Source organism: Colletotrichum scovillei, assembly GCF_011075155.1.
Source record: "Colletotrichum scovillei strain TJNH1 chromosome Unknown Contig00002, whole genome shotgun sequence".
Taxonomy (NCBI): Eukaryota; Fungi; Ascomycota; class Sordariomycetes; order Glomerellales; family Glomerellaceae; genus Colletotrichum; species Colletotrichum scovillei.
This window is the reverse complement of record NW_023336260.1, coordinates 365,778-392,025: the sequence shown is the minus strand read 5'-3', so window position 1 is coordinate 392,025 and position 26,248 is coordinate 365,778. Positions and strand designations below refer to the sequence as shown.

The window sequence follows — 26,248 nt, the reverse complement described above, 5'->3', positions numbered from 1 at the left end:
CCCTCTCCCTTGCTCGGCGCTAAGGTGGGATACTCTGATAAATGTTTAGCCATGGGCTTGGAGTTAGCGAGTGACTTCTGGGCGTGGGGGGATGTTCTCATGTGAGTTGAGGAGAGGAAACTCGGCTGTTTGAGGTTTGCGGCGGGATAACTTGAGATGAGCGTGGAACTGAATGGGTTGTAGCCTACGAGATCCTCGTCAATGCCCCTTGAGTCTATGGTGCGTTGGCAAGTACCTACCAGCTACTCCGTAGAGTCGAAGAGTTGCCATCGCCAACCCCCTGGTCTTGTCTCTTCGATCTGGATACCATATGGAGACTCAAAGTATCTCCTTAACACCCCGCATGCCGAGTCGTCCGTACTCACCATCTCGCAACCAATTAATGCCACAGAAATGCCAGCTGACCAGCCTCTCGAGCCTGACCTTTGTCCCATGAGGTCCGAGATCTAGCAACAACCTTTGAGGGCGGCACCGCGAGCGTCGGCCTGTGAGGTTACCCCAGGATTTCCCCACTCTCTGTCCAGCACAGCGCGCGGGAAATCTTGGAGAAGAAGCAAAGACGACGTCAATCTCATCATTGCTTGCTGTTTGCTACGGTCGTTGCTGAGTCTGATACTACTGCTGCTACTATCCGTACTGCTGGCTGGAGTTGCTGCTTCTGCTGCTCAACCGTGTGCTATCATACCTTGCTCGTCCCGCTCGCCGCAACGCAACGCAACGCAACATCCACTCGCAAATCACAACCCCAGTCGCTGCTCACTTCGCTTCAATCATCGCTCGCAGCGCGCGCTCTTTTGCCCTCGCAGCTTCCTCGTCGACATCACCGCTTCTCGTGCCGCGCCCTCTATGCCGTCCTCCGCGGCGTGAGCCATTGGAGCTGCCCTGCCGCTTGCGGCTACGACTGAAGGATGCCATCCAAGAGAAAGGCTCAAGATGCCGAGAACAGTGTCACCTCGACCTCTGTCCCAAAGCGCCAGAGGGTATCTCGTGCATGCGACCAATGCAGAAGGCAAGCAGAATCCAGCACCATTATTTCCCATTCTCCCCTTCTCTTATCCTCATTGCCTTCTTGCCGAGCCTTTCCTCCAAGCGACTAGATATCCAGGGAACCACAAGCCCGGATGCTTCTCCGTGGCAAGCGTTTCGGCGTAGCCAATGCTATGTCGATTATATTCCGCGCATTGGTTGCGATATCGGCTCTGGTGCTGGTCTCAGTGCCACTATCGCCAGCTTACTACATGTGCAAACCGAACTTGTGCTAATTATGCGGACAGTGCCCGAGAGAAGTGTGATGGTGTCCAACCTCAATGCTTCTCCTGTGTTACCTTGTCGCGGCCATGTACATACAATGTCGCACCGAAGAAGCGCGGCGTTCAGACCGGCTTGATCCGAACTCTCGAGCTTGCCCTCGTATGGCTCTTCGACCAGGTTCCTGGAACAGAAGAGAAGCTGGCGGGTCTACTCACGCAGGAGGGGGGTGGCGGCCAATCTCTCCTCCTCGACAAAGACAGCGAGGCAGGCAATCGCCTTCACAAAAGATGGAGGAGATGCCGCGTCCATAAGGATATTGACCGGCTTCTATCTGGTAAGGACGGCATAAGCCCACGCCAGGATACTTCCGGAGACGAATCGGATGCTGAAGGGGATGGCCGCAACAAACGGAACGGGGAGACTCCGTTGGATGGTCCTGGCATCTCTCCGCAACCTAACGCCGTTGACCGCAAACCAGACGCCCAAAAGGAACCAGTGTCGAGGCAACGGCATGGCTCCAGGTCTCGGCGAAGGTTCAAGTTACCAAGAAATTTTCCTCGATTATTAGAGGTGTACTATTCGTACACCCACAGTTGGCTTCCATTATTAAACTCTAAAGAGACTCTCGATAGCGCTGCGGCCTCGTATCCTCCAGACGGTCTCGATATCGACCCGGAAGACTCAAATAATAGTGCTGCTCATGCTGAGCTCTGGTGCGCTCTTGCTGTCGGGGCATTCCAGGATGCGGCATCATCACAGCCTCCAGGAGGTTCAGAACCACCTGACCGGCCCAGTATGATAACAGCAGCAGCCCGTAGTCTCATACCAGTAGAGACTGACATGGCACTGGGCCATGTGAAAGCACTTCTAGTACTGTCCTTGGTGAAGCTGGGGCAGGACAACGCCGGAGCAGCTTCTCTATTGATCGGTCTAGCCGTCCGGGGCGCCATGGCTCTGACAGATGGACGGTCACGAAACGGTGGAAGAGAATCAATCTCGGGCCTGTCGGCTTCTTCGACTCAAGAAGCATACTCGACAGCTTTGGACCGGGTCTTGATGACCTGTCTCATGCTCGACACCATCGTTTCCCTAAGGCTTGGTCAGACGCCGCACATGAGGACGAACGACATGAAGGATAGGCCGACAGAGGAGAACGGATCAGAGGAATGGGCGCCATGGACACCCAGAGCTGGATTCGGATTGGAGGACGTTGAAGCTGCTGTACAGCCCGCACAGTCTTTGAGCTCCTTCAATCAGCTCTACCAATTCTTCCGCACACTGAACCAGAGTGTTGAGTCTGGGGGCGCGGGGCCAAAGATTGGTGCCGCGAACCTTGTTCAAGTGCTTGATCCTCGTTTCTCATTTTGCAACTCAGTAGTGTTTGGAGCGTCGACGATACCCATTCTCCCATCGGCTTTCCTCATCCAGGCCACCTTCCTCGGCGCGACCTTGACTTTGATGGCCGACCCTCGAGTGTCTCTGATCTGGAGTCTGATGGAAGTTTTGGAGAGTTCGATTTCCCACTGTGGCGCAGCCGGCGTCTCGCCCCTCCTGGTCACATATATGAGCATCGCAAATACCAAAAGCTGCGTCAAAGCTCTCCGAGACGATGATAAGACGCGATGGAACTCACTGATGGGTAATCTCATGTCTGTCTGGCAAGATCGGACGACGAACGTGGATTCTTCTCCTATGGAAGCGGATCCGAGCGAGCAAACACCAGCTCAGGCCGAGCCAGCTGTTAATCAGTTCTCGCATCACCCATCATCCGCTCGCAGAAACTCGCAATTTCCGCACTTCTCGATGCCTGCGGACTCCTATCATCATCCTAACGGCAACGGGTTTTTACCAACAGCATCATCCGTCAGCCCATCAACGGCAAGAACCATGCCATTTACGCCAGGGAGCCAACTGGATGCATTTCCTTCCGGCTTCATGGGACATTTGTCGTCAGCTCAGGCACCCTATCTTATGGGGCAAGGCGCTCACGGCGTGGATTACGACGCCATTATGGACGAGCTTGCTTCTATCGACTGCACAGATAGTATGGAAGCCGACCCGCAGTTTATGGCCAATCTCGGCTTTGCCCCAGGGTCAGACTTGACTGACATGCTTCGGGGAGAGTATGGAGGAATGTGAGTTGAGTATAATGTATTATGACCTTTAGTAGAAAATGAACATTGATTCCAGTCTCTGGAAATACTATCTGCACGTCACTATTATTTCCTTCCTTGTTCTCTCTGTTCTAACGGATCAATGCTGCAGTGCTAGCAAACAAGTCTTGCGGTGTGACGAAGAAGTGTTCATCCAGGGCGGGCTTCGCCAAGGGCAGTGATTTGTGCATTCGGACTGTCTAGCCTTTTTCGTCCCTTTCCTTGAAGAATGCCAGCTGGCTCATCTCTCTTATTTGTTGACCCTCCTGCACCGCCGACAAGACTAAGGGGTCTCGCTTCTTCTTACATGTACTTACGAAGTTACGACGACTTTAAGAACTTAGCCCCGGCAGAGTAAAGAGCAGCCCACAACGGAATTACAATCATCAGGAACAGAACTGGACGCCAAGTGCCGCATCCAACCATCCAACAGAAGCACAACGTTTTACCAGAGCAATTTGGAATCACCAGGCTGTCCGTACCCTGATTTGGCTGTCGAGGCCGTGGCCAGGAGGTGATTATGAAGCACAACCTAAGAATGTGCCCCGGCTTGCCTCCACTTTCATTGTTTGTTTGATGGCACGTACCAAGTCTATGGATACCAACGCGAACCATTTTTGTGGCGACGAAACTATTCACGTGGGGTTATTCAATGCGGAGACTTAAGGTTAAGATGATGCATGTGAGGTTTGGTCTGGATTCGCGGCCTGTGAACACATCAGAGTCATGCAGAGAGATTTATTTGCCCCTGTTGCCATCATAATCAAGTCGTGTATCTTGGGTAACAACCCCCCCCCCCCCCTTCCCTTTTTTTCCCTTTTTCTTTCTCTTTTTGCTTCATCACAGGTGGGACAAACTCAACACCAAGCAATCACAGTCCTTGGCGGCAAAGAATGATCATCCGGGCGGTGATGGTAGAGTCGAGAAGTTGTCTCCGCTAGCAACTTCCAGAACAACTCAATCGTACAGTCCGAGTGAGGTGAGTTGTCGTGGACTCGTGGCCGATGATCATGTGGCCAGACCTTGGAGAGTGTCCCGGTGGCTTGGTTGGCGTATTTCGACCGGATATTCTCAACTCCACCTTGGCGTATCTCTCTCTCACACGCCAATAACCTGATTTGAGCCCCTGCCGACTTGACAGACACAGCATGCACCCCGTAGGCCAGGCATCTTCCCCATATCTGCGTAAGGGTTACAGGCAGAGAAAGCTGGGGAACAGCTTCTTCACCCGCATTGCTGTCATTCCGTTCGGTTGGGATTGGCACACGTTGGGACGACGTCCACGTGCAATGCGAGACAGTCGAATGGCAATAGAGAAGCGCTGACAGGATAAACATTCAACCCACAGCCCCGGTCTGGACAGGGGTTCTCCAGCATTTGGGGGTCTATGAGATTGGATCTAGTTCGGAAGCAGATAGTTGGTGCGGAGAAGAACATGTCTGCCGGGCTCCACGCGTTATGGAGAACGAGTCAGTCATAGGTTGCAGATTTTGCTCCGGTTCGGAGACGGCGCGCCAGTCCAACAACCATCTAGTTGGAGGGAGAAGCGTTCACCCCAGAGTCAACATTCCGGAATCTCCATACGCATGAGCGAGTTTGTTCGTGTAGCGTACCCCAGATCCCATTCGTCCACGGTCCAGCCGCTCGATTCCCTCCCCGTGGGATGACCCAAACTCCGCTGCTCCAGACCCCCAGACTTTACCCCAGACGAACCGATACGCGCGCCACCTGTCAGTCAGTCTTTACCAAGTTGTTGGAGAGCCAGAGAGCCCTGACGCATCCATATAACAAAGGCAACCCTGGACCGTCGTAATCTGATTTTTTTCCCCGTCTCTCCTTAAGACTCTTGACTCTTCAACCCCAACCTCTAAGACTTGGAGTTCAGACGGTCTCAACTTCGCCTCGAACACCAGCAACCGCCAGACACCTCCAATCAAATCATCACCATGGCTCTCCTCACTCTCGTAGAGGACCGCCCGACGCCCAAGGCGGTTTACAACTGGCGCGTCTACTTTTGTGCAATCATCGCGTCCTTCGCCAGTTGCACCATCGGTTATGACTCTGCCTTCATCGGAACCACTCTCGCCCTGCCCTCCTTCATGGAGGAGTTCCAGTTTGCCTCCTACAGCAAGGACGGTCTGGCTCTGCTCAAGTCCAACATCGTTTCTGTTTACCAGGCTGGTGCCTTCTTCGGAAGTCTGTTCGCCTACGTCAGCAGTTACTTCCTTGGCCGCAAGAAGAGTCTGATGCTGTTCACTACGGTCTTCCTTCTCGGTGCCGGTATGATGCTCGGCGCCAACCGCGCGCGCGGCCTCGGTCTCATCCTTGCCGGCAGAGTACTTGCGGGTATCGGTGTGGGAGGCTGCTCCAACATGACTCCCATTTACATTTCGGAGCTCTCTCCTCCCGCTGTGCGTGGACGTCTCGTCGGTATCTACGAACTCGGATGGCAAATCGGTGGCCTCGTCGGCTTCTGGATCAACTACGGTGTCGACTCTACCATGGCTCCCAGCCACAGCCAGTGGCTCATTCCTTTCGCCGTCCAGCTGATTCCTGCTGGCCTCTTACTCATTGGAGCTCTCTTCATCCCCGAGTCCCCCCGTTGGCTATTCTCCAAATACAAGAGAGAGGAGGCGATGAAGGCTCTTTGCTGGATGCGGTATGTGCCCAACAACCCATTATTTCGCCCATGACCCTCAGGCTAACCACCGCTTTTTCACAGAAACCTGTCCCCTGAAGACAAGTACATTATTGAAGAGGTTCAATACATTGATGCCGACCTCGAGCGCTACCGCCAGGAAGTTGGCGCCGGTTTCTGGAAGCCGTTCGCTTCTCTCAAGCAGAGCAAGGTCCAGTGGCGCTTCTTCCTTGGCGGCATGCTGTTCTTGTGGCAAAACGGCTCTGGGTAAGCGAGCAATCCTCCATGTACGCCAACAAGTAGCCGAGTCTCTAACACAATCTTCAACAGCATCAACGCCATCAACTACTACAGCCCCACGGTCTTCAAGAGCATTGGCATCACCGGTACCAACACCAGCTTCCTCACAACTGGCATTTTCGGTGTCGTCAAGACGATTGTGACCTTCGTGTGGCTTCTGTGGCTCATTGACCACCTCGGTCGCCGCAACCTGCTGATGATTGGTGCCATTGGCGGCTCTTTGTGCATGTGGTACATTGGTGGTTACCTCGCTCTCAACCCGGCATCCGGAACCGGTGGCGGCCTTTCCAGCGGCGGTATCTCCGCCATGGTTTTCTTCTACCTCTGGACAGTGTTCTACACGCCCTCGTGGAACGGTACCCCTTGGGTCATCAACTCTGAGATGTTCGACCAGAACACTAGGTACGCCGAAATCTGCGTCATGTCATTAGTGGCCATATCATTAACATGTGCTCTCAGGTCCCTTGGTCAAGCTAGCGCAGCCGCCAACAACTGGTTCTGGAACTTCATCATCTCTCGCTTCACCCCGCAAATGTTCAATGCGTGGGGCTATGGAGTCTACTTCTTCTTCGCCTCGCTCATGATTTGCTCCGCAATCTTTATCTTCTTCCTGATGCCTGAGACTAAGTCCATTCCTTTGGAGACCATGGATCGTCTCTTCACCATTAAGCCTGTTTGGAGGGCAAACAAGACCATTATGGCCGAATTGGCGGAGGAGCAGGGCTTCAGACAATACTCCGACGATGGATCCGGAGAGAAGTCTGATGATGCGGAAATCAACCAGGTAGAGAGGAAGGACAGCGTTTAATGAATGGGTTCACGGTTTACTAATATGATATGAAGGACGTTTGAATGGTTAGAGCAGCTAGGTGGATATTCCAAGATTCCAGTCTCTAGGAATTCACAAGCTTCCATCCCGAGCCGATTCCCCCAGTGACCCATAAAGCGAATCAGCGAGTCACACCCGAGACACAAGTACAAGTCCCAAGTCTACGCACGAGCGGGGGTAAAGCGAGCGAGCGAGGGTGTCGAGGGTTAATAAGGACGGGAGGAATGTAGGCGAACCAGGGGTGATACCGATGCCAAGCCGAGGTCCTGCACGAGGTGTAATATTAAGCCAAGCTAACAATGTCCCGCTCTTGGCTGTCGTGGTAGGACGGATAGTTTCGATGGTGGCGGCTAGTCGTTTGGCCACCCGTCTTGGTGGTTGTGTGTCTGTATCTGCTTGTTCTCTTTGGCGCGAGAGAAGAGTTACTTAAGGTCGAAGAAACAAGGCAAACCACAGCTGGAAAAGACGACTTCAAATACTTCTACAGTTACAGATCAATAATGGGCCTTGCAATACGCGAGGCGTTTTGTACATGTACTTCGCAAGACCTGATCGTGTTTCGTAAGCACAGCGTGGAGGGAATGATCCCATCTGGGCCCTCTAAGGCTCAATTGTGGTACGAGAAGACGGTCAGTGCAGGGGTATTTTGCGGCTCACGAAAATAAAAACGCACGCCGGGTAAATGTTACTGAAACTCGCAATGTATATGCACGGTACAGTTACAGACCAAAGGGTTACGATTCGCCCTTGGTCCATTCTCTGGGGACAAAAACTGTCTGGCCACCGTGATCTCGGGCAGAGGTGGAAACGTATTTCCTAGAGCAACCCAGGGCCACCCGTAATGTTTTCTTCCTGGTGCCTACCTACGATATGTCTCACTGTCTTCGTCTAGGGCCATGCACAATCAATCTTCCTGGACTCGAAATCTGGCAGAATTTTTGCTTAGATCGGAAAATCATTGCGAGGAATATGAACGATTGCGTTGGGTGAAGACTGCTGTTCATTCTAAGAAATGATATGGAAGCACTTTACACTGAGAACAGGTGTCGGTTGTCTAAAGAATAACTACCTTACCTACCTTACTCAGTACGTTGTTTCGATCCACCTCACACAAAGAATCGATTTTAATCCAATCAAACGAGAAGCAAATACTCTATCTCGTTGTCTAACCCTACGATCACTTCATTGGACCAAGCATGAAAAGGAATAGAATCAATGTAGGTGCAGCAAATGGGATTATTTGGACGTGTATATCCCTACCTCTCTTTCATTTTAGGTCGAATTCATTTCACCCGCCTCAGTGCTCGCTGCACCTTGAACGTGGACACAAGATAACAGATCTTCGAATGGGAAAATCACTAGACCTAGATGAGTTTGGTGGCTGTCATTCTCCAGCGTCGAAATCGTTGCTCGTGGGCAATACTATCTGGGGCTCTAGGCTCGTAGCTATGCTAATCCGCCACTTAGGTTAGATAGATCACGCGGACAGAGGTAATGTGGAGAATTGTAAGGATCTTCTTAGTATGTGCCAGCTTATGGGAGAGTCTTTATCCGGCAGGTCACCAGTCCCTGTTTGGTGTATGGTTTACCAATTTGCATGGAAAGGACAAAGACCATCCAAACACCTGGCCTACTTGTCTACCTAAAAATGGTGCACATGTCCAGCTCAAATTGACCAAGAAATTGTGAAAACATTGTGCAAAAAAATGGCCTGGAAATACCGTCGAACTCGTGCGGGAGGTCGATGCGGTACGTGATTCGGATGCAAGGCACCATTCACTCAGTTAAGATAGGAATAGCATCATGCATTTATCCAGACTTTATGAATCTTCATCAAAGTCATCGTCTTCTGTTGAAACAGTCGCTGAGGATCTAGCTATGCAAGGCGTCTATGGTGGTCATTATCATTTTACAATTTTGAGTGTTGTGACAGCTTTGCGGCAATCACATCCTTTACTTTTTGAACGGTAAGTTCGTCAACCTCCTTGCCAGTCCAGTATCGGTCCTATCAAGATGTTAGAAATGTGTATGGTAGATGGAGTTCAGATTATGTGCTGACTGACCTGTTCAAGACCTTGGTAGATCATGGCCTCAGTGCCCAGGATCACTTGCCAGCCGGCATCCTCTGCGAGGGCACCGATTTCTGTGTAGGGCGTGGGGTTGTAGCACATCTCGAGGATAGCACCCTTGCGATCCTTGTTTAGGAACTCGACGATAATCTCACGCGCCACAATCTCCTCTGCTGTCTTGGGAGTGAAGTTGGGCACGCACGCCACAATAGCGCCGGGGGCGTCGAGGTCTCTCGCCTCCTCGACGGTGGAGACGTGATACAGATTGTCTCCATATCCCCGCGCGGAGCACTCTTCGATGACTGCATCGACTTCGCTCTTGTCACGGTTGACGAGGTAGATATCGGTGGCCTTCATCCACTTGCGCAGAGCGTAGACGGCACTTCTGGCCGCACCGCCGCCTCCGATAACAAGAGCCGGCTTGTTGTGGTAGACGGTATCAGGGTCGGTGACGTTCTGGACAAAAGACTCACGGACGCCGATTACGTCCGTGTTGGTGCCACAGTATATCCGCTTGCCGTCGCGTTCTCTGATGAAGAGTGTGTTGCAGGCGCCAACATCGCGGCACTCATCCGTCAGCTCATCGAGGTGAGGAATGATGGCAACCTTATTGGGCATGGTTACTGAGCTGCCGTAGAATTTGGGGTGCTTGATGAGTTCCAGAAACAGCGACAAGTCTGCCGAGTCCAGTCTCATTTGCTCCCATTTCAGGCCAATACCCTCGTAGATGGTGGTGTGCAGGAGTGGTGACAGGGAATGTGTGATTTTTTGGCCAAACAGGTAACCGTGGCGATCAAGCTGCTCAATCTTGACCGCAATAGTGTCTTCCACCTGGTCGATGGGAGCAGCACTGGCCATTGTTGCTTGATGTGAGTTGGTTGGGTTTAAGAAAGTGAGTGATACTGGGATGAGATCAAGGATTGTCTGTCTCTCTTTCTCTCTTGGTTGATAGTTTCGAATGATATCTGCAAGGCTCTTCTGTGCAACTGACTGAAGAATGGTAGGAATGGCGTTATGGCAAGATGCAACAAATGGAGAAAACCAGGGCTCTTTTTAGTCTAAAATACGGTGGGAATTGTCAACCGCAGAAAATGGGGGGGAAATGGGGTCTGATGGAAGCCACTTTTTGTGCCTCGCTCTTGTTCCCTTCTTCTTGTCTCCAAACGGAGCTTCATCGGTCCAATGGTAGCTGTATCGAATTAATCATTCTTGCGGAATACGGGGAAAAGTCCGGGGCACTGGGACGGGCTTCTCGAGATCGCGTGGAATCCGCATCAGGGCTTTTCCCATCGGCATCTCGCTGCGATTTCAGAGGGGGACTTCCGGCAAAGAACTCTCCAGCCAGCAGCCAGTGAGAAGTGCCGGACAGTCTGGGCCTCGGAATGGTGGGCATGGCATACGACACAAAAGATACCCGCCCCCCCTGTTCGCTTGGTGCTCCCACTCATCCGAGTGTCATTCTGGAGAACGTTTATCCCCTGCAATGGAGAAGCGTTCTTCCTGACAACCGGCAGCGCCTGACAAGTTCAACGTCACCAGCCGTCAGTCTAGCTTGCTATGCCTCCCATCAACTGCCACACTCAGTGATGGGCATCGTACATGCCGCTACCACAGGTTCGGGGTGTGAAGACGTGCGGCAGCGCGTCATTCAGACTGGCCCGGCTACCCTCGGGCGCCCCAGAAATCCCCAGATCGATATGCTTGCAAACATCTGACGCCGATAAGATGGGGTAGCTGGCGGGTGAATGACTTTCCTCCTCCTCCTCCTCCTCCCTCCATCGCCCCTCGGGCGTCCGGTGTGACCCGGATACAGCATGGCAGGAGACGAGATCATTGGGTAAAGCTACCTACCGTTCTCTGCGAGAGAGTTGCCGTATGGGTCTCCCATTGCCATGCTGCTTAGATACGGGAATCGAGAGCTGCAAATAATCTTCCCGATCCCCTGTTGCCGAGGGCAAATGTATACCAGTAGACGTCCACCTCTTTAGGCCCAGGTACTCCCTCCATCCTTCTTCTAAGTCTATCTTGCTACTCCTCTATACCAGAAAGACACATAACATCTTACTCTGGATTGTCTCTGTATTGTCTTCGCACTCCATCCGCACTAGATACCCTTGCTGTTCTATCGTCAATAACCTTACGCCTCACACACAATCACAATGCCTTCCCGGTTAGGAATCAGCACAATGTCGCTCGGCCGATGCTGGGCTGGCCACAGCTTTGAGCACAAGATGGACATGGCCGCCAAGTATGGGTACCAGGGCATTGAGCTCTGGCACGAGGATCTCATGGACGTTGCCGAGCAGTTGCCCGGTGGTGCTGCCTTGATCGACAACCAGCTCGCCGCTGCTGGCATTGTCAAGAGAATGTGCGACGTCCGCAACATCGAGATTATTTGCCTTCAGCCTTTCCAACATTTCGAGGGGCTCATCGACCGGGAGCAGCACGCCCGCCGCATCGAGGAGTTGCGCGTTTGGATCCAGCTTGCCCACGTTCTCGGCACAGACTTGATCCAGATTCCCAGCAACGTCTTGCCCGCAGAGCAAGTCTCTGAGGATCTTGAACTCCACATTGCCGACCTTGCCGAAGTGGCAGACATTGGTGCTGCGTCCAACCCCCCTATCCAGTTCTCGTACGAGTCTCTCTCCTGGGGAACTCGGGTGGATGTTTGGGAGACCTGCTGGGAGGTAATCCAACGGGTCGACAGGCCCAACTTTGGCATGTGCCTCGATACGTTCAACATTGCTGGCCGCATCTTTGCGGACCCCACAGCAGCTTCCGGAAAGGTTGTCGATGCCGAGCAAGCTGTCAAGGACTCTATTCAGCGGTTGCTTACGACTGTCGATGTCTCCAAGATCATCTACGTGCAGGTCGTCGACGCTGAGCGTCTTGCTGAGCCCATCTGCGAAACGCATCCCTACTACAACGCCGAACAGCCGCACCGCATGTCTTGGTCAAGAAACTGTCGTCTATTCTATGGCGAGTATTCAAGAGGCGCGTATCTTCCCGTCCGGGAACTTTGCGCCGCCATCTTTCAGGGCCTCGGTTTCGAGGGCTGGGTCAGCTTTGAGCTGTTTAACAGGAGGATGTCAGAGGAGGACCACGGTGTGCCTGAGGAGTTGGCAAAGAGAGGAGCTGTCGCTTGGTCTAAACTGGTGAGAGACATGAAGCTGAGAGTAGAAGAGCCATCAGCACAGGTTACAGCGTCACTATGAGGGGAATAAGGCGGCATGAAGAATGAACATTTTGCATAGCGATTGTATAGTATTTACGTTACTGTTTCTTTCTTTCCTTTTGATGAAACCAATAATCTTATTGAAGTCTTCAGATCAGTCTTGACTCCCGGTTTTTGCACTCCGTGTGCGTGACCTCATGAAACTTATCCACCTCGAAAGCGGTCGAGATCTCAGGCTTACAGAGATATGATGTGTATAACTACTTATCGACCTTTGATCATAGAAAGGTGTCTTTTCTCAAATTCTCGAATTGTAAAAGAGTTGTCACTCCAGTCAGTATCGATATAGGTTACTAGACAAATCGCCCCTGTCATGCATTAGTCTGAGTCTTGGAGTGAGCCTGGTAAATTGGTGGGAAGGTTTCTTTTGACAAAATTGAAGCCAGTTCACTTGGATGAAATTCCACACTTAGATCTGAGGTACACTGAGTGAGTCTCTGACTTAACAACTCGTTACCTTCGCAGGATGCTCTTACGTGAGAGCTTCACCGATGCTTACCAGATTGCAAGGGAACCACCGAGTCATTTCACACAAGAACCCGATCAACCCTCTCTTGTGTTTCACTCCGTCTTCACTCATCCTGGAACCCTTGAGGCAACAATGGTGCAGACGGGAGATGGTGAGTGAGCCCAGTGCCCCTCCTTTCTCGGAAGTCCACCACGCACCAGCCTTAGTAATGGGCCTTTTGGCAGTATTCCTTCGCCGCTGAGGATATCCTGAGGTACCTTATCCGTCCGGATAGCGGCCTAGGGGACCATTTTTGGGCTCTACAGGCGGGGTCCTGTGCGGGGATGCCCCGCTGATAGAGCACCGGACGTCATCCGCAGTGCTTCCGCAGTGGCTCATTCTTCGGTTGGCGGCGGCCCAGCCGTCGAGTCACCACCGATTTGCAGCTTAGCAGGTGCTCTGATAACGCCGTCTACCTTACCTTACCTTGCCTTACCTTACCTCAAGGTACCTTACCTCAAGGTGATGAACCCGGTGCCGACTGCGGACAGCTTGTCTCGTTGCCTCGTGCTCTTTTCTCGCAGTTTCACACAACTCTTTTCTTTCTGACTCTTCCGGTGTTTGGCGTGCTTCCTCCATAAGCAAGCTTTCCCGTACAGCTTGTTCAATCAAATCTTCCAGTCATAGATCCTACGAGTCCTAGAAACCTTCAAAATGGCCGACATCAGCGACGCCGAGCTCCGCGAAATCTACGACTTTGCCGTCCAATTGGGCAAAGAGGCGGGAGAAATGCTCATGACGGCAGCCAAGTCAAGATGGGGATCCGGAGGAGAGACGCAGGCATTCACGGAAAAGGATAACTCGGTCGATTTGGTGACCAAGACAGACACAGGTTCGTTTCCGTTGACTCTGAATTTGCCCATGTCCCAATGTTCGTCGAGGCAACTTGCCTCTTGCTGACAGCACGTTTGCCCACTGCTAGAAGTCGAAGCTTTCATCCACACATCCGTCGCAAAGAAGTATCCCAGCCACAAGTGAGTTGACTCACCCGCTAGCTTCGACTTTGCAACATCTCGGACAGTCTGTATTGACAGACTTGCAGTTTTCTCGGCGAAGAGACATATTCGGCCGGCGCATCGCGTGATTACCTCGTCGACGAACGGCCGACATGGATCGTTGACCCCCTCGATGGCACCGTGAACTTCACCCACCTTTTCCCAATGTTCTGCGTCTCAATCGGTTTCGCTGTCAAGGGAAAACCCGTCATTGGCGTCATCAATGCCCCCTTCTTGAACCAAACTTTCTCGTCGCTCAAGGGACATGGTGCATGGATGAACGAGACACAGAGGCTGCCGCTGGTTCTGAACCCACTGCCCGCCAATGCGCCCAGCGGCTGCGTCTTCTCCTGCGAGTGGGGCAAGGACCGTCGAGACACGCCCGACGGCAACATGCACCGCAAGGTCGAGAGTTTCATGAACATGGCTGCTGAGCGCAAGGGACGAGGCGGCAAGGGTGGCATGGTACATGGCATGAGGAGCTTGGGAAGGTGAGTCCGATCATGTCTGCCGCGTAGCATTGCTTAGGTGGGCAAGCGTACTGACGATACAGTGCTACTCTGGATTTGGCATATACAGCAATGGGGTCGTTCGACATTTGGTGGGAGGGCGGATGCTGGGAATGGTGAGCTATTGCGACTATCACGGACTCAGTAAGGTACCAAGACTGACATCGCTGCTTTAGGGACGTTGCTGCAGGCTTCGCGATCCTCGAGGAGGCCGGTGGTCTCGTGACTATAGCAAACCCTCCCGAAGACACGAGCGTAGTGCCGGAAGCCAAGCTGGGCGGAAGGCTGTACCTCGCCATCCGGTTCGTCCAGCCCTCGGACGAGATCCTGGACATTGCTGACACTACACAGACCTGCAGGATCGACCGAGTCCGAGACGGCACGACAGGCACAGGAGAGAGTGGTGCGGGAGACGTGGAAGCGAGTGAGAACATTGGACTACTCGAGACCCGGCGCGTAGATCATATAAATGGCAGAAGCAGAAGAAAGACAAATACAAGGTATCCGATCCAATCTGATCTAGAGATCTGTCTTTGCCTCCTCCCCAGCCCATGCTCTGCGAATAATTTCACGGATCGTAGCCTTCTCCAAAGGACGGGGGTTCCAATATGGCTTGTCACATGCTACGTCAGCAACGCGATCAATGTCTTTCTCCTGCATACCAATGTCCTGGAGGCCCATGGGTATATTCAAGACTCGAAGTAACTGATTTAGACCGGCTACAATGCCCGCAGGGGAATCTTCAGTACTCTGCGCAAGAGCGAAGGAGAGCCTGGTTCTAGTGGCCTCGGGAAAGGCCTGCGCGTTGAACGCCATACTATGGGGCAGGAAGATCGAATGTGTCTCGGCGTGAGGGAGGTTCAGAGTGCCGCCGGCCGCGTGAGCCAGCTTATGCTGCAGGGCAATGCCGGTTGCTGCTGCCAGCAAGCCGGCCAGGAATGCGCCGTACAGAGCCGAGGTGCGTGCCTCGACCGAGGAAGGGTCTGACGCGATTACTGGTAGGGCTCTCGACAGTGCCTTGATGGACTCTAAAGCAAAATGGTCCGTCAGCGGGCTAGCCTGGCGGGAATACAATGCTTCAACTGGGTCATATGTTAGTTCCAGCTTGAGGTTGACACTTGGAACGGGTGGACTACATGAGTGTGCCATGGCGTTGAGACCACTCGGGCCGCTGACCTTGACCGGCAGATCCATGGTTAGGTCAACGTCGTAGATGACTACCTTGGGCAAGATCTTGGGGTCCATGGTCGACGTCTTCTTGCCATCTTTTGTCTCTCCAATGATGGGGGTCATCTCGGAGCCTGAGTACGTCGTCGGAATGGCTACTTGAGGCATGTTGGTGCGAAGCGCGATTGCCTTTCCTAGACCGATGGCACTGCCGCCTCCGACTGATACGAGAACATCGCGGCCCTGTGCTCGGTCAACCGCGGGTCCGATGATGTCGCTCGGGTTATGAACAATGGCAGTATCGAGAACACCAATGTCTGAGAACCCTGCTTCTCTCAATTTATTTTGAATCGTCTTGGCCAGAGAAGTCCGAGACGGGGAGCAGATGATGAGTGGTTTTGAAAGCTTGCGGGACTGGAGTTCGCCGGGCAGCTCATTGACGGTACCCGGTCCGAACAAGACTTTGGGGGTGGTGATGCCAAATATGAAGGAATTCACGGCGTCCATGGCATACGGTAGCTAATTAGTGCCTGTCTTTAAAGAAATGATGACTGGTGAAGGTCGTGATGGAAGATACAAGTGCGTTTATGTAGGAAGCTTGCCGTTTGTTCTGTCAGTTGTTTGTCATCGGCGGGGAGCGGGGTCTGATCGCTGCGGAGGTTACTCAAGTCCCGGGCCCGGCGTTGAAGATCGGCAATCGACAGATGTGCCGGAGGGAGGACGGAAAACTATTTCGTCAAACGTCTCCAAGCCCTCCGGTTGTTGCGGTTAAGCCGTCACTGCCGCCAGGATATGCTCGGTTATTTTCTTTTCCCCCGAGAGGCATGTATCTCCTGGGACACCCAAACGCCGAGAATAGAAGTCACGGCTTCATCAAGATGCAACAGAGTCAAATTGGTTCCATTAGTGAGTGGCTCATCCTTCACTACAGATGGCACTGGAGGGTATCATTAAATAGATGGAAGATGTCAAACTAGTCCAAACCGTCAAAGCCTAGAATGCCATGTGCACCCATGGGACCAAGTTTGTCGGCTCCCGTGTTCTGACGCTTGTTTCGCGGCTTTGAGTCGTCGTCGCTGTCGCTATCATCGTCGCTGTCACTGTCTGCTCGACGCTTGCCAGAAGTTTCGTCATCGCTGCCGCTGTCGTTACCCTCGTCACTGCCTTCGGCCTCGCCCTGAAGCTCTGACAGCTCCTCCCACACCTTCACCGTCTTGCCACCGGCTGTTATCAGGCGGTTCTGGGAGTCGAAGGCAACAGAAATAACACCTTCAACGTCATCATGTCGAAGATTCAAGGACTTGTCGACCTCCCTGATGACCAAGTCGACCACCCGGAGGCTTCCGTCACCGAGGCCAACGACGAGCTTCTTCCCCAGCCCAAGCTCTTCAGGGACCAATGCCAAGGCGTCGAGACTCTCGCCGCCACTCTTTCCACCGTCAACGATGATGCGCTCTTGCTGGTCATCCCATGCACCCTTGTCCCAGACCGTGACCACTCCAGAACCGGAGCCGACGGCGACGATACCGTTGTTTCTGTTGTTCTTGGGGCCGAGACCGGGGACGTAGGCAGCAGATAGTAGCTCGTCTTCTTGGTCATCGGAGCGGACAAGAACGCCTCTGCGCACATCTGTCACAGCGAGTGTCGTGCCGCCAATAGAGACCCATTGCTTGGAGAAGCCAGAGGTGCTCTCGGCGGACGGAGGCAGCGGGACGATGGCAGAGACATAGTCGGAGTGAGGAAAGTGTGTCTGGGCAGGCTTGGCCGAGGGGACGCCGTCTCGCAAGTCAAAGATGTGCATGGCTCCAGAGTCGCAGCCGAGAAGGAGGCTTTGGGGGCTCAGAACGTGCATGAGAGTCGGAGCGTCGATCTGCTTGTTCGAGGAGGGAATGATGACCTTGGAGATGACCTTGCCAGTCGTCGGGGAGAAATGCTTGATCAAGCCATCGGTACCGGCAGAGTAGAGGGCTAGCGATTGCAAAGACTCAAGTCAGCCACGGCTTCGGGGAGGAAACTCCATTGATGTGTGCAGCGTATTTGGGGCTTGGCTACTTACCAGAACCATCGTGGCTGTAGGCCAGGGCTCTACAGCTTCCCTTGTGACGCCTTGTGCGCCAGACGCTGTCGATAGCCCCCCGCCCTGTTGATGTTATACTCGTATCCGGATCATCGGAAGCTTCAGATTCGTTGTCGCCCGAGGAAGGGAGGCGGAAGGTCTCGACATGGCCGGTAGACAAGCCAACGGTCAGTAACGGCTCGGTAGGGTGGAGGACCTGGGTGAAGACCTCAGCGGAGAGGGGGAGGGTGCAGAGGTTCTCGAACATGATCGTTGCATCAATTGAGAAGAAACGACTCTAGAGAACCAATCAGTCTAGACAGTGTGAGAAGGAGTTTGAGGGGAACTGAGTCGAGGCGGGTTGCAGGTCGAAACAGGAAGAAAGCTGATTGACTTAGACACACGCAGGCGGGATGAAATTTTCGAGGTGAAGGACTCACCGAGAGTTGGGGGGGACCCCACCAGAGCTTCCACCGAAGCGCACTCCTCCGACTAGGCAATTTTTGGACAAGGTGAAGAATGAGCCCCGGGGGGGGGGGGGCAGGACATGGTCGACATGCACCCAGTGCGCAATGTTTGGTTTGGAAGCCACAAAACGCAGAACAGAAGACCCGAGCGCTCGGTTTCGTCTCTCTTTGTTTGCCGGTCCCAAAGAGAACAAGGGACTGAACCGTTGAGATGCCTTCCTTACCTTTCCTGGCATGAGGTATTCCGTACCAGCAAGTAATTGCACTATCTCACAGACTCACGAATAGGTTCGTCCCTCTGCACCAAGGTTACATTCAAACTTCATGGTAGGGTTCCCTTTGCTGCTACACACCAGCCCGGCAGTCGGCCAATGCCTTGTGAACGGAGCATCGTAAGGTATGTACGGATACTCCGCTAGCCGCCGACTTGAAGACTGTCCCACCGGCAGAGTTGCCAATTGATCCGGAGCAGACACCTCGGGCGCAGGGTACAATGAGGATTGTTGGCAGATTTTGTTTCTCAATTGCAGCACCTCTTTCCAAATTTGAGAATCCCGTCTCTCACCTTAAGGTACTCGACGTTTCCGGCCTTGGATGAACAAACACCGAAGGTATCTAGGTACCTAGGTTGAGGTGTTTGCGAATATTCGTACCTACCTTATCTGCTTGCCCTGGAAACAACGTCCCGTTGCCTTAAGGTTAATTGCTGCGGGGTCCTTCCCCCCCCAGCAAGCAAGCAGGCGCATCAATGCCGCCAAACACCACGGGAGCACCGCCTTGGGGTAAGGTACCTCCCCGCTACTGCTATGTAAGGCAGGACCCTAAGGTACCTCACCCTAACTATTGTAGTAAGGTGATACCTTATACAATGCATCCGCCACAGCGGGGTTCCTGCACCGAGAAGATCCCGGCGAAAAGAGGAAGTCGAGGAAACATCGGACACTCGGCAGCTGCTTCACCTGTCGTTTCTCCTTCCCGATCTCTTCGGTTTCGCCCGTCTTTACCTTTGGCCTGTTTCTTTGGGTTTAATTAAGTCTGATGCCCGTCATTTGACTGTCCCTTTCTGGCTTTGACGCCCTGTTGTACATTTCGCTCCCATCCTTCATCTCCAAGCTCATGCCCGCGCTCTGCGAGAGCTTCCACACCTCGAAGCCATCCTCCCTTACCACATTGACACCGACATGAGGCTACTGTTCACCGCCCTGGGCGGCCTGCTCATACCTCTGCAGTCTGCCGCAATGGCCTTCGCCCAGGAGACCACCGAAAAGGCTGCGTCCGATCTCAAATGCGTCATGTATCTCACCGGGTGAGTGAGTTGCTTCCGCTAAAGCTCGTCACAAGGCGGCTCCGGTAGGTGGCCAAGGTAAACGGACATGAACCGCTAACGCAAGCCACAGCCAACACCCCAATGTCCCCTCCAGAGAGCTTGTGTCTCACATCACCCACGTGGAGCTGGCTTTCATGAACTCGGACACCTTCAACAAGGACGTGGCCGAGTGGCCCCTCTTCACCACCGTGGATAAGGTCCGCACACAGTTCATGCCTGGCACAAAAGTCATGGTCGCCATTGGCGGCTGGAGCGACACCAAGGGCTTCGACACCGCCGCCCGTACCCCCGAGTCGCGGAGGAAGTGGGCCCAGAATGTTGCCGACATGGTCAAGGCAACAGGTGCTGACGGCATTGATATGGATTGGGAATATCCTGGGTGAGCTTCAATCACCCGACTACCTGGGACTGCGGCCACTTCAAAGAGCCACAGCAGAGACAGTTACTAACCCCCAGACCAGTGGCAATGGCGAGGACTACAAGGTCAAGAACAGCACCAACGAGGATAAGAAGTGGGAGATTGAGGCATACCCCTTACTGCTTGAGGAGGTCCGCAGACAGCTCCCCAAGGGCAAACTCATCTCCGCTGCGACTCCGGGTCTCGAGCGCGACATGATCGCCTTCACCAAGGAAACGGTCCCTCGTATCATCCGCAGCCTCGACTTTGTCAATGTCATGACCTACGACATGATGAACCGCCGCGATAATGTGACCAAACATCACACAGGCATGGAACTGTCCAGAATTGCCGTCGACAATTACATGGCCCGAGGAGTCCCGGCTCACAAGATTAATCTCGGTTTTGCCTTTTATACCAAGTGGTTCAAGACGACGGATTGTCCAGAGGGTAAAGAGGTTGGATGCCCAACGCCCCTCATGGAGGATCCCGTTACGGGTGGAGATCTGGGTCAGACGGGAGGCTTCAGCTGGAACGACGGGGTCCAAGAGGACGTAAAAGCTTCGTTCGAGAGAGCTCAAAAAGAGGGCAAGTATGATAAGGAGGGCGGAGGCTACTACTACCTTGACAGGGCCGAGAGGCGGTTCTGGACATACGATACCCCCGATGCGATCCTGCGCAAATTCCCCGCCCTTGTCGACGACAAGAGACTCGGTGGCGTATTCGCTTGGGGCCTGGGCGAGGACGGCCCCGAGTACAACAATCTCAAGGCGGTCAACAAAGGCCTGGCGGAGCGCAGGGGCAGAGGAAGCTTGCCTTGGGGCCCTGGCCCTCACGAGGCTGATGAGCTGTAGGTGACCCCTAGACAGAGCCCGTAAAGCTTTGCCGTTACTTTTCGTTTCATTCTGTGAACAATCAGACTCATTGCCGGGTTGCGCATAGTGCCAATCGTGCACCGTAGCACGTGAACTGAGGACGCCGACTGATGGATCTGAGTCTGTGACTCTGGGCTTGGATGAGGTTATTGCAGTGTGGTTGACGATAAGAATGTTAAAATGACGAAGTCGACTAGTGGCCTTCTCTTGCCCACTGCAGCGAGACGCAATGAAAGCACAGCTGGTTCAAGAATCTGCGACTGGCAAGCTTGGCTGTTTTGTGATGTGCCCTGCGTGCGGTACCGTATGCATAGAATGAATGTGGGATGGCTCGGACAATTACCTCGTGTTAGGTTGACAGGCGCCAGTCTGTGGTTGCCGAGGCTGACAATGGCGTCTAAAGCTAGGTGCCCAGATTCGGTACTAAGGTTTTGAGGTGGTTTGGGTAGATACGTACAATAGTAAGTACCTGTCTACTAGGTACCTACGGTAGGTAGGCGTGGTTGGTGGGTGATCTGAACACGGACTGACATCTCTGGAGCTGACGTTCGACATACTTTTTGTATTGTCTCTAATCAGACGCTAGTTCCATCTACCAGCATTCGCGCAGAGGGCTGGCAAGGTGGCAAGGTGGGTGTAGCGGGCAACACTCAGAGTTGCTCTACGATCTTACGAAAAGCATGTCTCATCCACATGTCTTGGAAAAGACTGTCTCGACGTAATGGCTATCAGCTGTGCCATGGGGAGTGGTTGGCGCCGCGAATCCGGAGAAGAGGCATCGTCGTTTGGTGCTCAGCCGTGAAAAATGGTATGGTCTGTGAAGTACATTATTGAGACCAAGTATGGGATTCGAGCGCGGATAGAAAAGAGGCAGCGGGTCGAAAGAAACGACAGAGTGAGTCTCAGGGCTCACAGGGTTCACGGGATCTAATAGGGTCCACCATCAGAGGCTTGGAAGACGAGGGTTAAAGCTGTCTGTCATTGACTCGTCGTTGCAAAAGGGGGTCGAGCGAGAGGCGAGAGGGCGAGGGTCAAAGGACGCGTAAGTATCCGTAACGGGCTGGCTGAGGCGAGGAGCTGAATGAAGCTTGAAGTAGACGGCGAGGCGAGGTAAGCGAGAGCGGAGGACGATGAAGGGCACCTGGCGGTCTGAGAGGCTGTTGGCACTGCAGGGTGGCACTGACACTGGGTGGGAGGTTGGCAGTTGGATACCTACCTGGGGTGCTGGGGTACTACCTAGCTAGGTAGGAAGACGGTGGACTCACGTCATCAGGGATCAAAGTCTTCCCAACCTCGACTCTGGGTCCTTGGAACGTAATCCTTGGACGATCCAGTACCTATTACATATAGTACCTACTTGTAAGGTAGTCCGTACGGCGGGTGACGGATATCGTCGTGCCGGAGCCGAGACCGGGTGGGGGGGCCCGCTCTTTGCCGACGTTGGCTCCATATGCGCCTGCCTCGATTGAGGCTGGCGGCAGTTGACCTCTAGTTTCGAGCGGTCGTCGAGCTTCGAGCTTGTCACGCTTGTGTGCTCGTGCAGCTTACCTTGGGAAGATGGATGCGCTGGTGTTACTTTTGGGCTTGGCTACCTTAGGTAGGCTAGCACCGGTAGTTGGTTGGGACGTGGGAGTGCGGAAAGGGCGTACGGGTCCGTCATCCATACCTCTGCATCACGGGCCAAAGACTCCAGACGGGAATGCAGGGTCGCATACAAGTAGAGGTGCGGTGAACCGTGAGGTTTTCAGTGGCTGCTCTCGGGCTTGGGCAGCGTCAGGATGTTTTTGATTGGGGACTTGATTAATGGTTTCACCGTTTGTCTCTCCAGGCGAGTCAAGCTGGGGAATGCGTTATGCTGTCTAGGCGAGATAAATCTGCATGCTAAATGTAGGTGCCCAAGGTAGCTAGATGGGAGTTTGGAAAGACCCTGGAGATTGCAGAGAGACCTGACGTGACTAGAATATGACATGGCACGCTCGAGTCTGAGACTCTTTCATGTTCTCCTTCTCCACTCGATGTTTGTTTGGTTCCAGGCAGGTAGACAAGATTTTCACTGGGATTGCAGATGATGGAGGGTGCGCGAGGAAGCTCGTCCAACGTACTGTAAGTACTTAAGGTACCTTAGGTAAGGAACACAAATTCAGCAAGATGCCTAAGGTACAGTACGCAGTACTTACCCTGAGGTATCTTAGGTGCCTTACCTTGTGTACAGAGTAGGGACCTACCTTATGGTGACGCTTACCTAAAGTCCGGATGCCATAGCGGAGACCACCAGCTAAGCGAGTGTCATCCCCCACGATGAGTGGCCTGAAGTGGCTGAGGATTAGCGACAACTTGACTGCTAGCGCCTGTGTTCCATTGGCGAGAATGGCCTGTCAGCCCTGGTGGAGGCATCCCAAGGTCGACAATGAGGTCATGCCAACGGCTGGAACCACGTCATTCTCGGCCCTCCACATCACCACACGCCCCTCCTTCCACCTCATCACCTCACAGGCTCACACCCCTCCCATTACGCATCGTCAACTTTTACTGCCTTACCGGTAGGTATTTACACATTTCTCGCCTGATGACTACTTACGTAGTGGTGACTTTAACCAAGCCCAGCCCAATGGGCGGTCTGTCTGCATTTGCACGGCAAGTGAAAGCCGCGGCAGCCATCGGATTTCCTATGTGATGCCTCTTTCCTTTTGTTGCTATTCCTCCACGCCCCCCCCCCCCCCCATCTGACGCCATTCTACATACTAGTAATTCATACTCAGAAAGGGAAAACTTGCCCAGCTTCCGTCACCTCTCGCCCACTACTTATTCAACGCCATTGCCTCTACCAGCCTGCTATCTGTGAATCGTCTACCTCTCCATCCATTCATCCAACCCCATCAACTCAGCCCTATCTCGCAGACCTGCGATAACTCCAGCAGTCTACACCACTCCTGTCAAAGATACAATACCAGAGGTAGCATCTACACGCTCAACATGGTCTCTCTCGTACCCATTGCCCACATCGTGGCCGCCGTCTTTTCCATCATTGAGCTCGGCCTCACTTCATATGGTATGTTCTCTCTTCTCTACCCGCCCCGCCGTTGCATCAACACACATGACTCACACTATCACAGTTGCCAGCGGCTACAATGGCTACAACGGCTGGAGCGGTTGGTGGTCTCGCTCTCCCGATATCGTCAACTTCCTCATTTTCAACTCCGTCTGGTCGCTGCTCGTCCTTGCCTACGTCGGCCTGACCCCTCTGTACATGACCCGCCTCTTCCACAAGCTCGTTTCCCTCGCACTACTTGTCATCACTACCATCTTCTGGTTCGCCGGCGCCATCGCCCTTGCCGTCTTCGTCGGAGCCCCTCACTGCGGCGCCAACACGTACTGCGGCTCCGCCCAGGCTGCCGTTGCCTTTGCCTTCTTCATCTGGGCCATCTTCATGTTCCTTACTGTTCTCGATACCCTCGACGCTATGCGCTCTCGTGGCCATGCCACCAAGCACAACCACGCCTACCCTGGCGCTTAAACGACCAAGATCCGCAACGGATGCGATACAGTTTGGCTTGATTTTCAACGGCCTTTGGAATGACGTGGAAATACCCCAAAGTATGAAACGGAGTTATGGGCTTATTGTTTTTGGTATGTCTAGCCACCATACCTAGCTGGTGTTCTGGTTTGTGTTTGTAATATGGATGTACGAGGTTCCAAGGGAACATGAGACTTGATCTATACCTTAATGATACCATTTGTGCCATGCGCAAAGTTTAAAGACACGTATGTACAAACCGTGAAGATTGATTAAGATCCCTTGACGCACAATATCACGTTCAGGAAATGAATTGAATGCACAGTATCATTGGGTCTCAGAATAATCTCTGATTAAGAAATTCAGGAATACGACGAAATGTGAAGCCTTCGAGCACCATACTTTTTGACCTTGAAGTTCGCCAAAGTACGATCCTGAGACTAATGTCCCATGCGTCGAACGATGCTTGCCATCTTGAAATACATCAACTCTCATGGATAGGATGTGTCTGGCCAGGTCAAGGCCATCGAGAATAAGATGATGGCCCAGAAGCTTTCACGGAGCGCCAGGTGCCACTTGATTCATGCCATCAACCATCAGAACTACAAAATTGAAGCTGCGGATTATTTTCGTTCCCATTCCTAGGGTCGAAGGGCAGGTCCTCATGACTTTGGCATTCTGCATATACCACCGATGATGGGAGAACAAGACTCAAATAAGAAGATTCCATGTCGTAGTCTGGAAGTGCCACGTCTACGGAGTAGTAAGGAGATGCGTATCCTTATGTATTTTGCAATAGTCACAATATTCCGGCCTACCGGCATCCAAATTAAGAATTTGTGCAGATGAGCAAGACATTCGAAGCTTTCAAACCTTATCTTGGTCCCGGGGATAGGGTCGCTCGTTGCCAATGACTCGTGGGGTTGACAATGGCGTCTTGGCAGTGATCCGCTCTGGTTGCGATACCGTGGTCCGGGAGACAACCAGGTAAGGTACTTAGTTAGATTGCGACAGGCGGCGACGCGTTTTTTTGGCACCGGAGACGCCGGCCGCCGGTTACGGGCTCGGCGGAAACGGAGAGCTGTCGGGTTGGGACGGTGAGGTGAGGACCAGCTACAATCTGCTGGTAAGCCCTCCGCCGGGGGACTGTCCGGTCGGCCAAGAGTCTGGTATCTTCGGTCAAGAAATCATCTCGGTGTGCCCATCTGCAGGTCGGGCACGTGCATCGGGAGTAACCAGTGAGGTTCACGATGCAATCAATGGAGGGAACTTCGGCACCTACCTTACTTGTATGGTAGGTATGCAGTACGGAGTAAGGTACCTCGGGTAGTGTAAGGCAGTCAGTCCTCAGTAGGATGGAAGGCGTGGGATGCCAACCTTCCTTATCAGCCCAGCCCTGGAGGTGAGGTGGGTGGGACCGGAGCTTGAGATGACCCAATTGGCGAATCAGGGGACGTCCTTTCGGCACGCAGCTCTACTCCACAGCAGCTGCGGGGCCGCCAAGAACCTTTGGTGGAGCCGTGCCGCCGTTGACCCCTCACTCTTACCTACCCGACCTTAAGGTACCTTACCTACTTACGGAGTACTGCGTACACTGGCAGTACGACTTTCACATTCACAGTAGGTAGCTTACTCTGTACCTACTGCGTAAGTTGCGCTGGGAAACAACCTGAAGCTGTCCATCCTACCTTGCCCGGCTTGCCTGCTCCTGCTTGTTCGGTACGGAGTAGTACCTACCTAGGTATTGCTTCATCCATCGTATCTACTCCCTAAATAAACTACGGATACCTACGTACCCTTACTCTTCTACTGCGCCATGTCTTGTTCACAGGGACATGATCCTTTCATTGACACGTGCTGATAACCAGCGCAATCAACGGCCGGCTGGCCCTCCAATTCTCCATCCATCTTATTCCGAGCTGCGGATGCTGTGGGTGGTGCTAACCTTGTCCCTGTTC

At 53.2% G+C, this 26,248-nt stretch overlaps 9 protein-coding genes across 9 annotated transcripts; 6 read left to right on the top strand and 3 right to left on the bottom strand.

Annotated features, from left to right (window-relative positions):
• Window positions 1-457: 457 nt before the first annotated feature.
• On the top strand, window positions 458-3,390 carry HER10_EVM0004253 (uncharacterized protein; the record flags this gene model as incomplete). Its single annotated transcript, XM_035473904.1, has 2 exons — window positions 458-1,009; window positions 1,275-3,390. Exons 1-2 carry the CDS (start codon window positions 909-911, stop codon window positions 3,388-3,390), a joined length of 2,217 nt encoding a protein of 738 aa, XP_035337110.1. The 5' UTR covers window positions 458-908.
• A 1,722-nt stretch (window positions 3,391-5,112) lies between these two features.
• On the top strand, window positions 5,113-7,381 carry HER10_EVM0000615 (quinate permease; the record flags this gene model as incomplete). The annotated part of the gene is made up of 5 exons (XM_035470389.1): window positions 5,113-6,063; window positions 6,127-6,285; window positions 6,346-6,744; window positions 6,802-7,126; window positions 7,367-7,381. Exons 1-5 carry the CDS (start codon window positions 5,351-5,353, stop codon window positions 7,379-7,381), a joined length of 1,611 nt encoding a protein of 536 aa, XP_035336825.1. The 5' UTR covers window positions 5,113-5,350.
• A 1,699-nt stretch (window positions 7,382-9,080) lies between these two features.
• HER10_EVM0004117 (quinate dehydrogenase) lies at window positions 9,081-10,188 on the bottom strand (the record flags this gene model as incomplete). The annotated part of the gene is made up of 2 exons (XM_035473770.1): window positions 9,235-10,188; window positions 9,081-9,176 (listed from the first exon to the last, which is right to left on the bottom strand). Exons 1-2 carry the CDS (start codon window positions 10,096-10,098, stop codon window positions 9,081-9,083), a joined length of 960 nt encoding a protein of 319 aa, XP_035337101.1. The 5' UTR covers window positions 10,099-10,188.
• Window positions 10,189-11,399: 1,211 nt separating this feature from the next.
• Window positions 11,400-12,455, top strand: HER10_EVM0001007 (3-dehydroshikimate dehydratase; the record flags this gene model as incomplete). The annotated part of the gene is made up of 1 exon (XM_035470771.1): window positions 11,400-12,455. One exon carries the CDS (start codon window positions 11,400-11,402, stop codon window positions 12,453-12,455), a length of 1,056 nt encoding a protein of 351 aa, XP_035336851.1.
• A 990-nt stretch (window positions 12,456-13,445) lies between these two features.
• HER10_EVM0000246 (inositol monophosphatase) lies at window positions 13,446-15,074 on the top strand. The gene is made up of 6 exons (XM_035470037.1): window positions 13,446-13,815; window positions 13,906-13,957; window positions 14,026-14,469; window positions 14,532-14,603; window positions 14,664-14,789; window positions 14,839-15,074. Exons 1-6 carry the CDS (start codon window positions 13,638-13,640, stop codon window positions 14,945-14,947), a joined length of 981 nt encoding a protein of 326 aa, XP_035336789.1. The 5' UTR covers window positions 13,446-13,637; the 3' UTR covers window positions 14,948-15,074.
• Window positions 15,007-16,209, bottom strand: HER10_EVM0007355 (iron-containing alcohol dehydrogenase; the record flags this gene model as incomplete). Its single annotated transcript, XM_035476914.1, has 2 exons — window positions 15,624-16,209; window positions 15,007-15,569 (listed from the first exon to the last, which is right to left on the bottom strand). Exons 1-2 carry the CDS (start codon window positions 16,159-16,161, stop codon window positions 15,007-15,009), a joined length of 1,101 nt encoding a protein of 366 aa, XP_035337357.1. The 5' UTR covers window positions 16,162-16,209.
• Window positions 16,210-16,607: 398 nt separating this feature from the next.
• Window positions 16,608-18,100, bottom strand: HER10_EVM0011287 (WD repeat domain-containing protein jip5). Its single transcript, XM_035480723.1, has 2 exons — window positions 17,711-18,100; window positions 16,608-17,622 (listed from the first exon to the last, which is right to left on the bottom strand). Exons 1-2 carry the CDS (start codon window positions 17,976-17,978, stop codon window positions 16,628-16,630), a joined length of 1,263 nt encoding a protein of 420 aa, XP_035337702.1. The 5' UTR covers window positions 17,979-18,100; the 3' UTR covers window positions 16,608-16,627.
• A 995-nt stretch (window positions 18,101-19,095) lies between these two features.
• On the top strand, window positions 19,096-21,015 carry HER10_EVM0012098 (glycosyl hydrolase family 18). Its single transcript, XM_035481501.1, has 4 exons — window positions 19,096-19,483; window positions 19,575-19,883; window positions 19,966-20,751; window positions 20,844-21,015. Exons 1-4 carry the CDS (start codon window positions 19,359-19,361, stop codon window positions 20,860-20,862), a joined length of 1,239 nt encoding a protein of 412 aa, XP_035337762.1. The 5' UTR covers window positions 19,096-19,358; the 3' UTR covers window positions 20,863-21,015.
• A 2,444-nt stretch (window positions 21,016-23,459) lies between these two features.
• HER10_EVM0009858 (uncharacterized protein) lies at window positions 23,460-25,144 on the top strand. The gene is made up of 2 exons (XM_035479330.1): window positions 23,460-23,825; window positions 23,890-25,144. The coding sequence occupies exons 1-2, from the start codon at window positions 23,750-23,752 to the stop codon at window positions 24,288-24,290; spliced, it is 477 nt and encodes a 158-aa protein (XP_035337576.1). The 5' UTR covers window positions 23,460-23,749; the 3' UTR covers window positions 24,291-25,144.
• Window positions 25,145-26,248: the final 1,104 nt, after the last annotated feature.

Excerpts from the sequence above, each read along its gene's own strand:
- HER10_EVM0000246 (XM_035470037.1), top strand. The coding sequence starts at position 13,638 with ATGGCCGACATCAGCGACGCCGAGCTCCGCGAAATCTACGACTTTGCC. Across the intron at positions 13,816-13,905 it reads GGTGACCAAGACAGACACAG|AAGTCGAAGCTTTCATCCAC; the intron begins GTTCGTTTCCGT and ends GCCCACTGCTAG. Across the intron at positions 14,470-14,531 it reads GGCATGAGGAGCTTGGGAAG|TGCTACTCTGGATTTGGCAT; the intron begins GTGAGTCCGATC and ends CTGACGATACAG.
- HER10_EVM0011287 (XM_035480723.1), bottom strand. The coding sequence starts at position 17,978 with ATGTTCGAGAACCTCTGCACCCTCCCCCTCTCCGCTGAGGTCTTCACC. Across the intron at positions 17,623-17,710 it reads CTACAGCCACGATGGTTCTG|CCCTCTACTCTGCCGGTACC; the intron begins GTAAGTAGCCAA and ends TGCAATCGCTAG.
- HER10_EVM0009858 (XM_035479330.1), top strand. The coding sequence starts at position 23,750 with ATGGTCTCTCTCGTACCCATTGCCCACATCGTGGCCGCCGTCTTTTCC. Across the intron at positions 23,826-23,889 it reads GCTCGGCCTCACTTCATATG|TTGCCAGCGGCTACAATGGC; the intron begins GTATGTTCTCTC and ends ACACTATCACAG.
- HER10_EVM0012098 (XM_035481501.1), top strand. The coding sequence starts at position 19,359 with ATGAGGCTACTGTTCACCGCCCTGGGCGGCCTGCTCATACCTCTGCAG. Across the intron at positions 19,484-19,574 it reads TGCGTCATGTATCTCACCGG|CCAACACCCCAATGTCCCCT; the intron begins GTGAGTGAGTTG and ends CGCAAGCCACAG. Across the intron at positions 19,884-19,965 it reads ATGGATTGGGAATATCCTGG|TGGCAATGGCGAGGACTACA; the intron begins GTGAGCTTCAAT and ends CCCCCAGACCAG.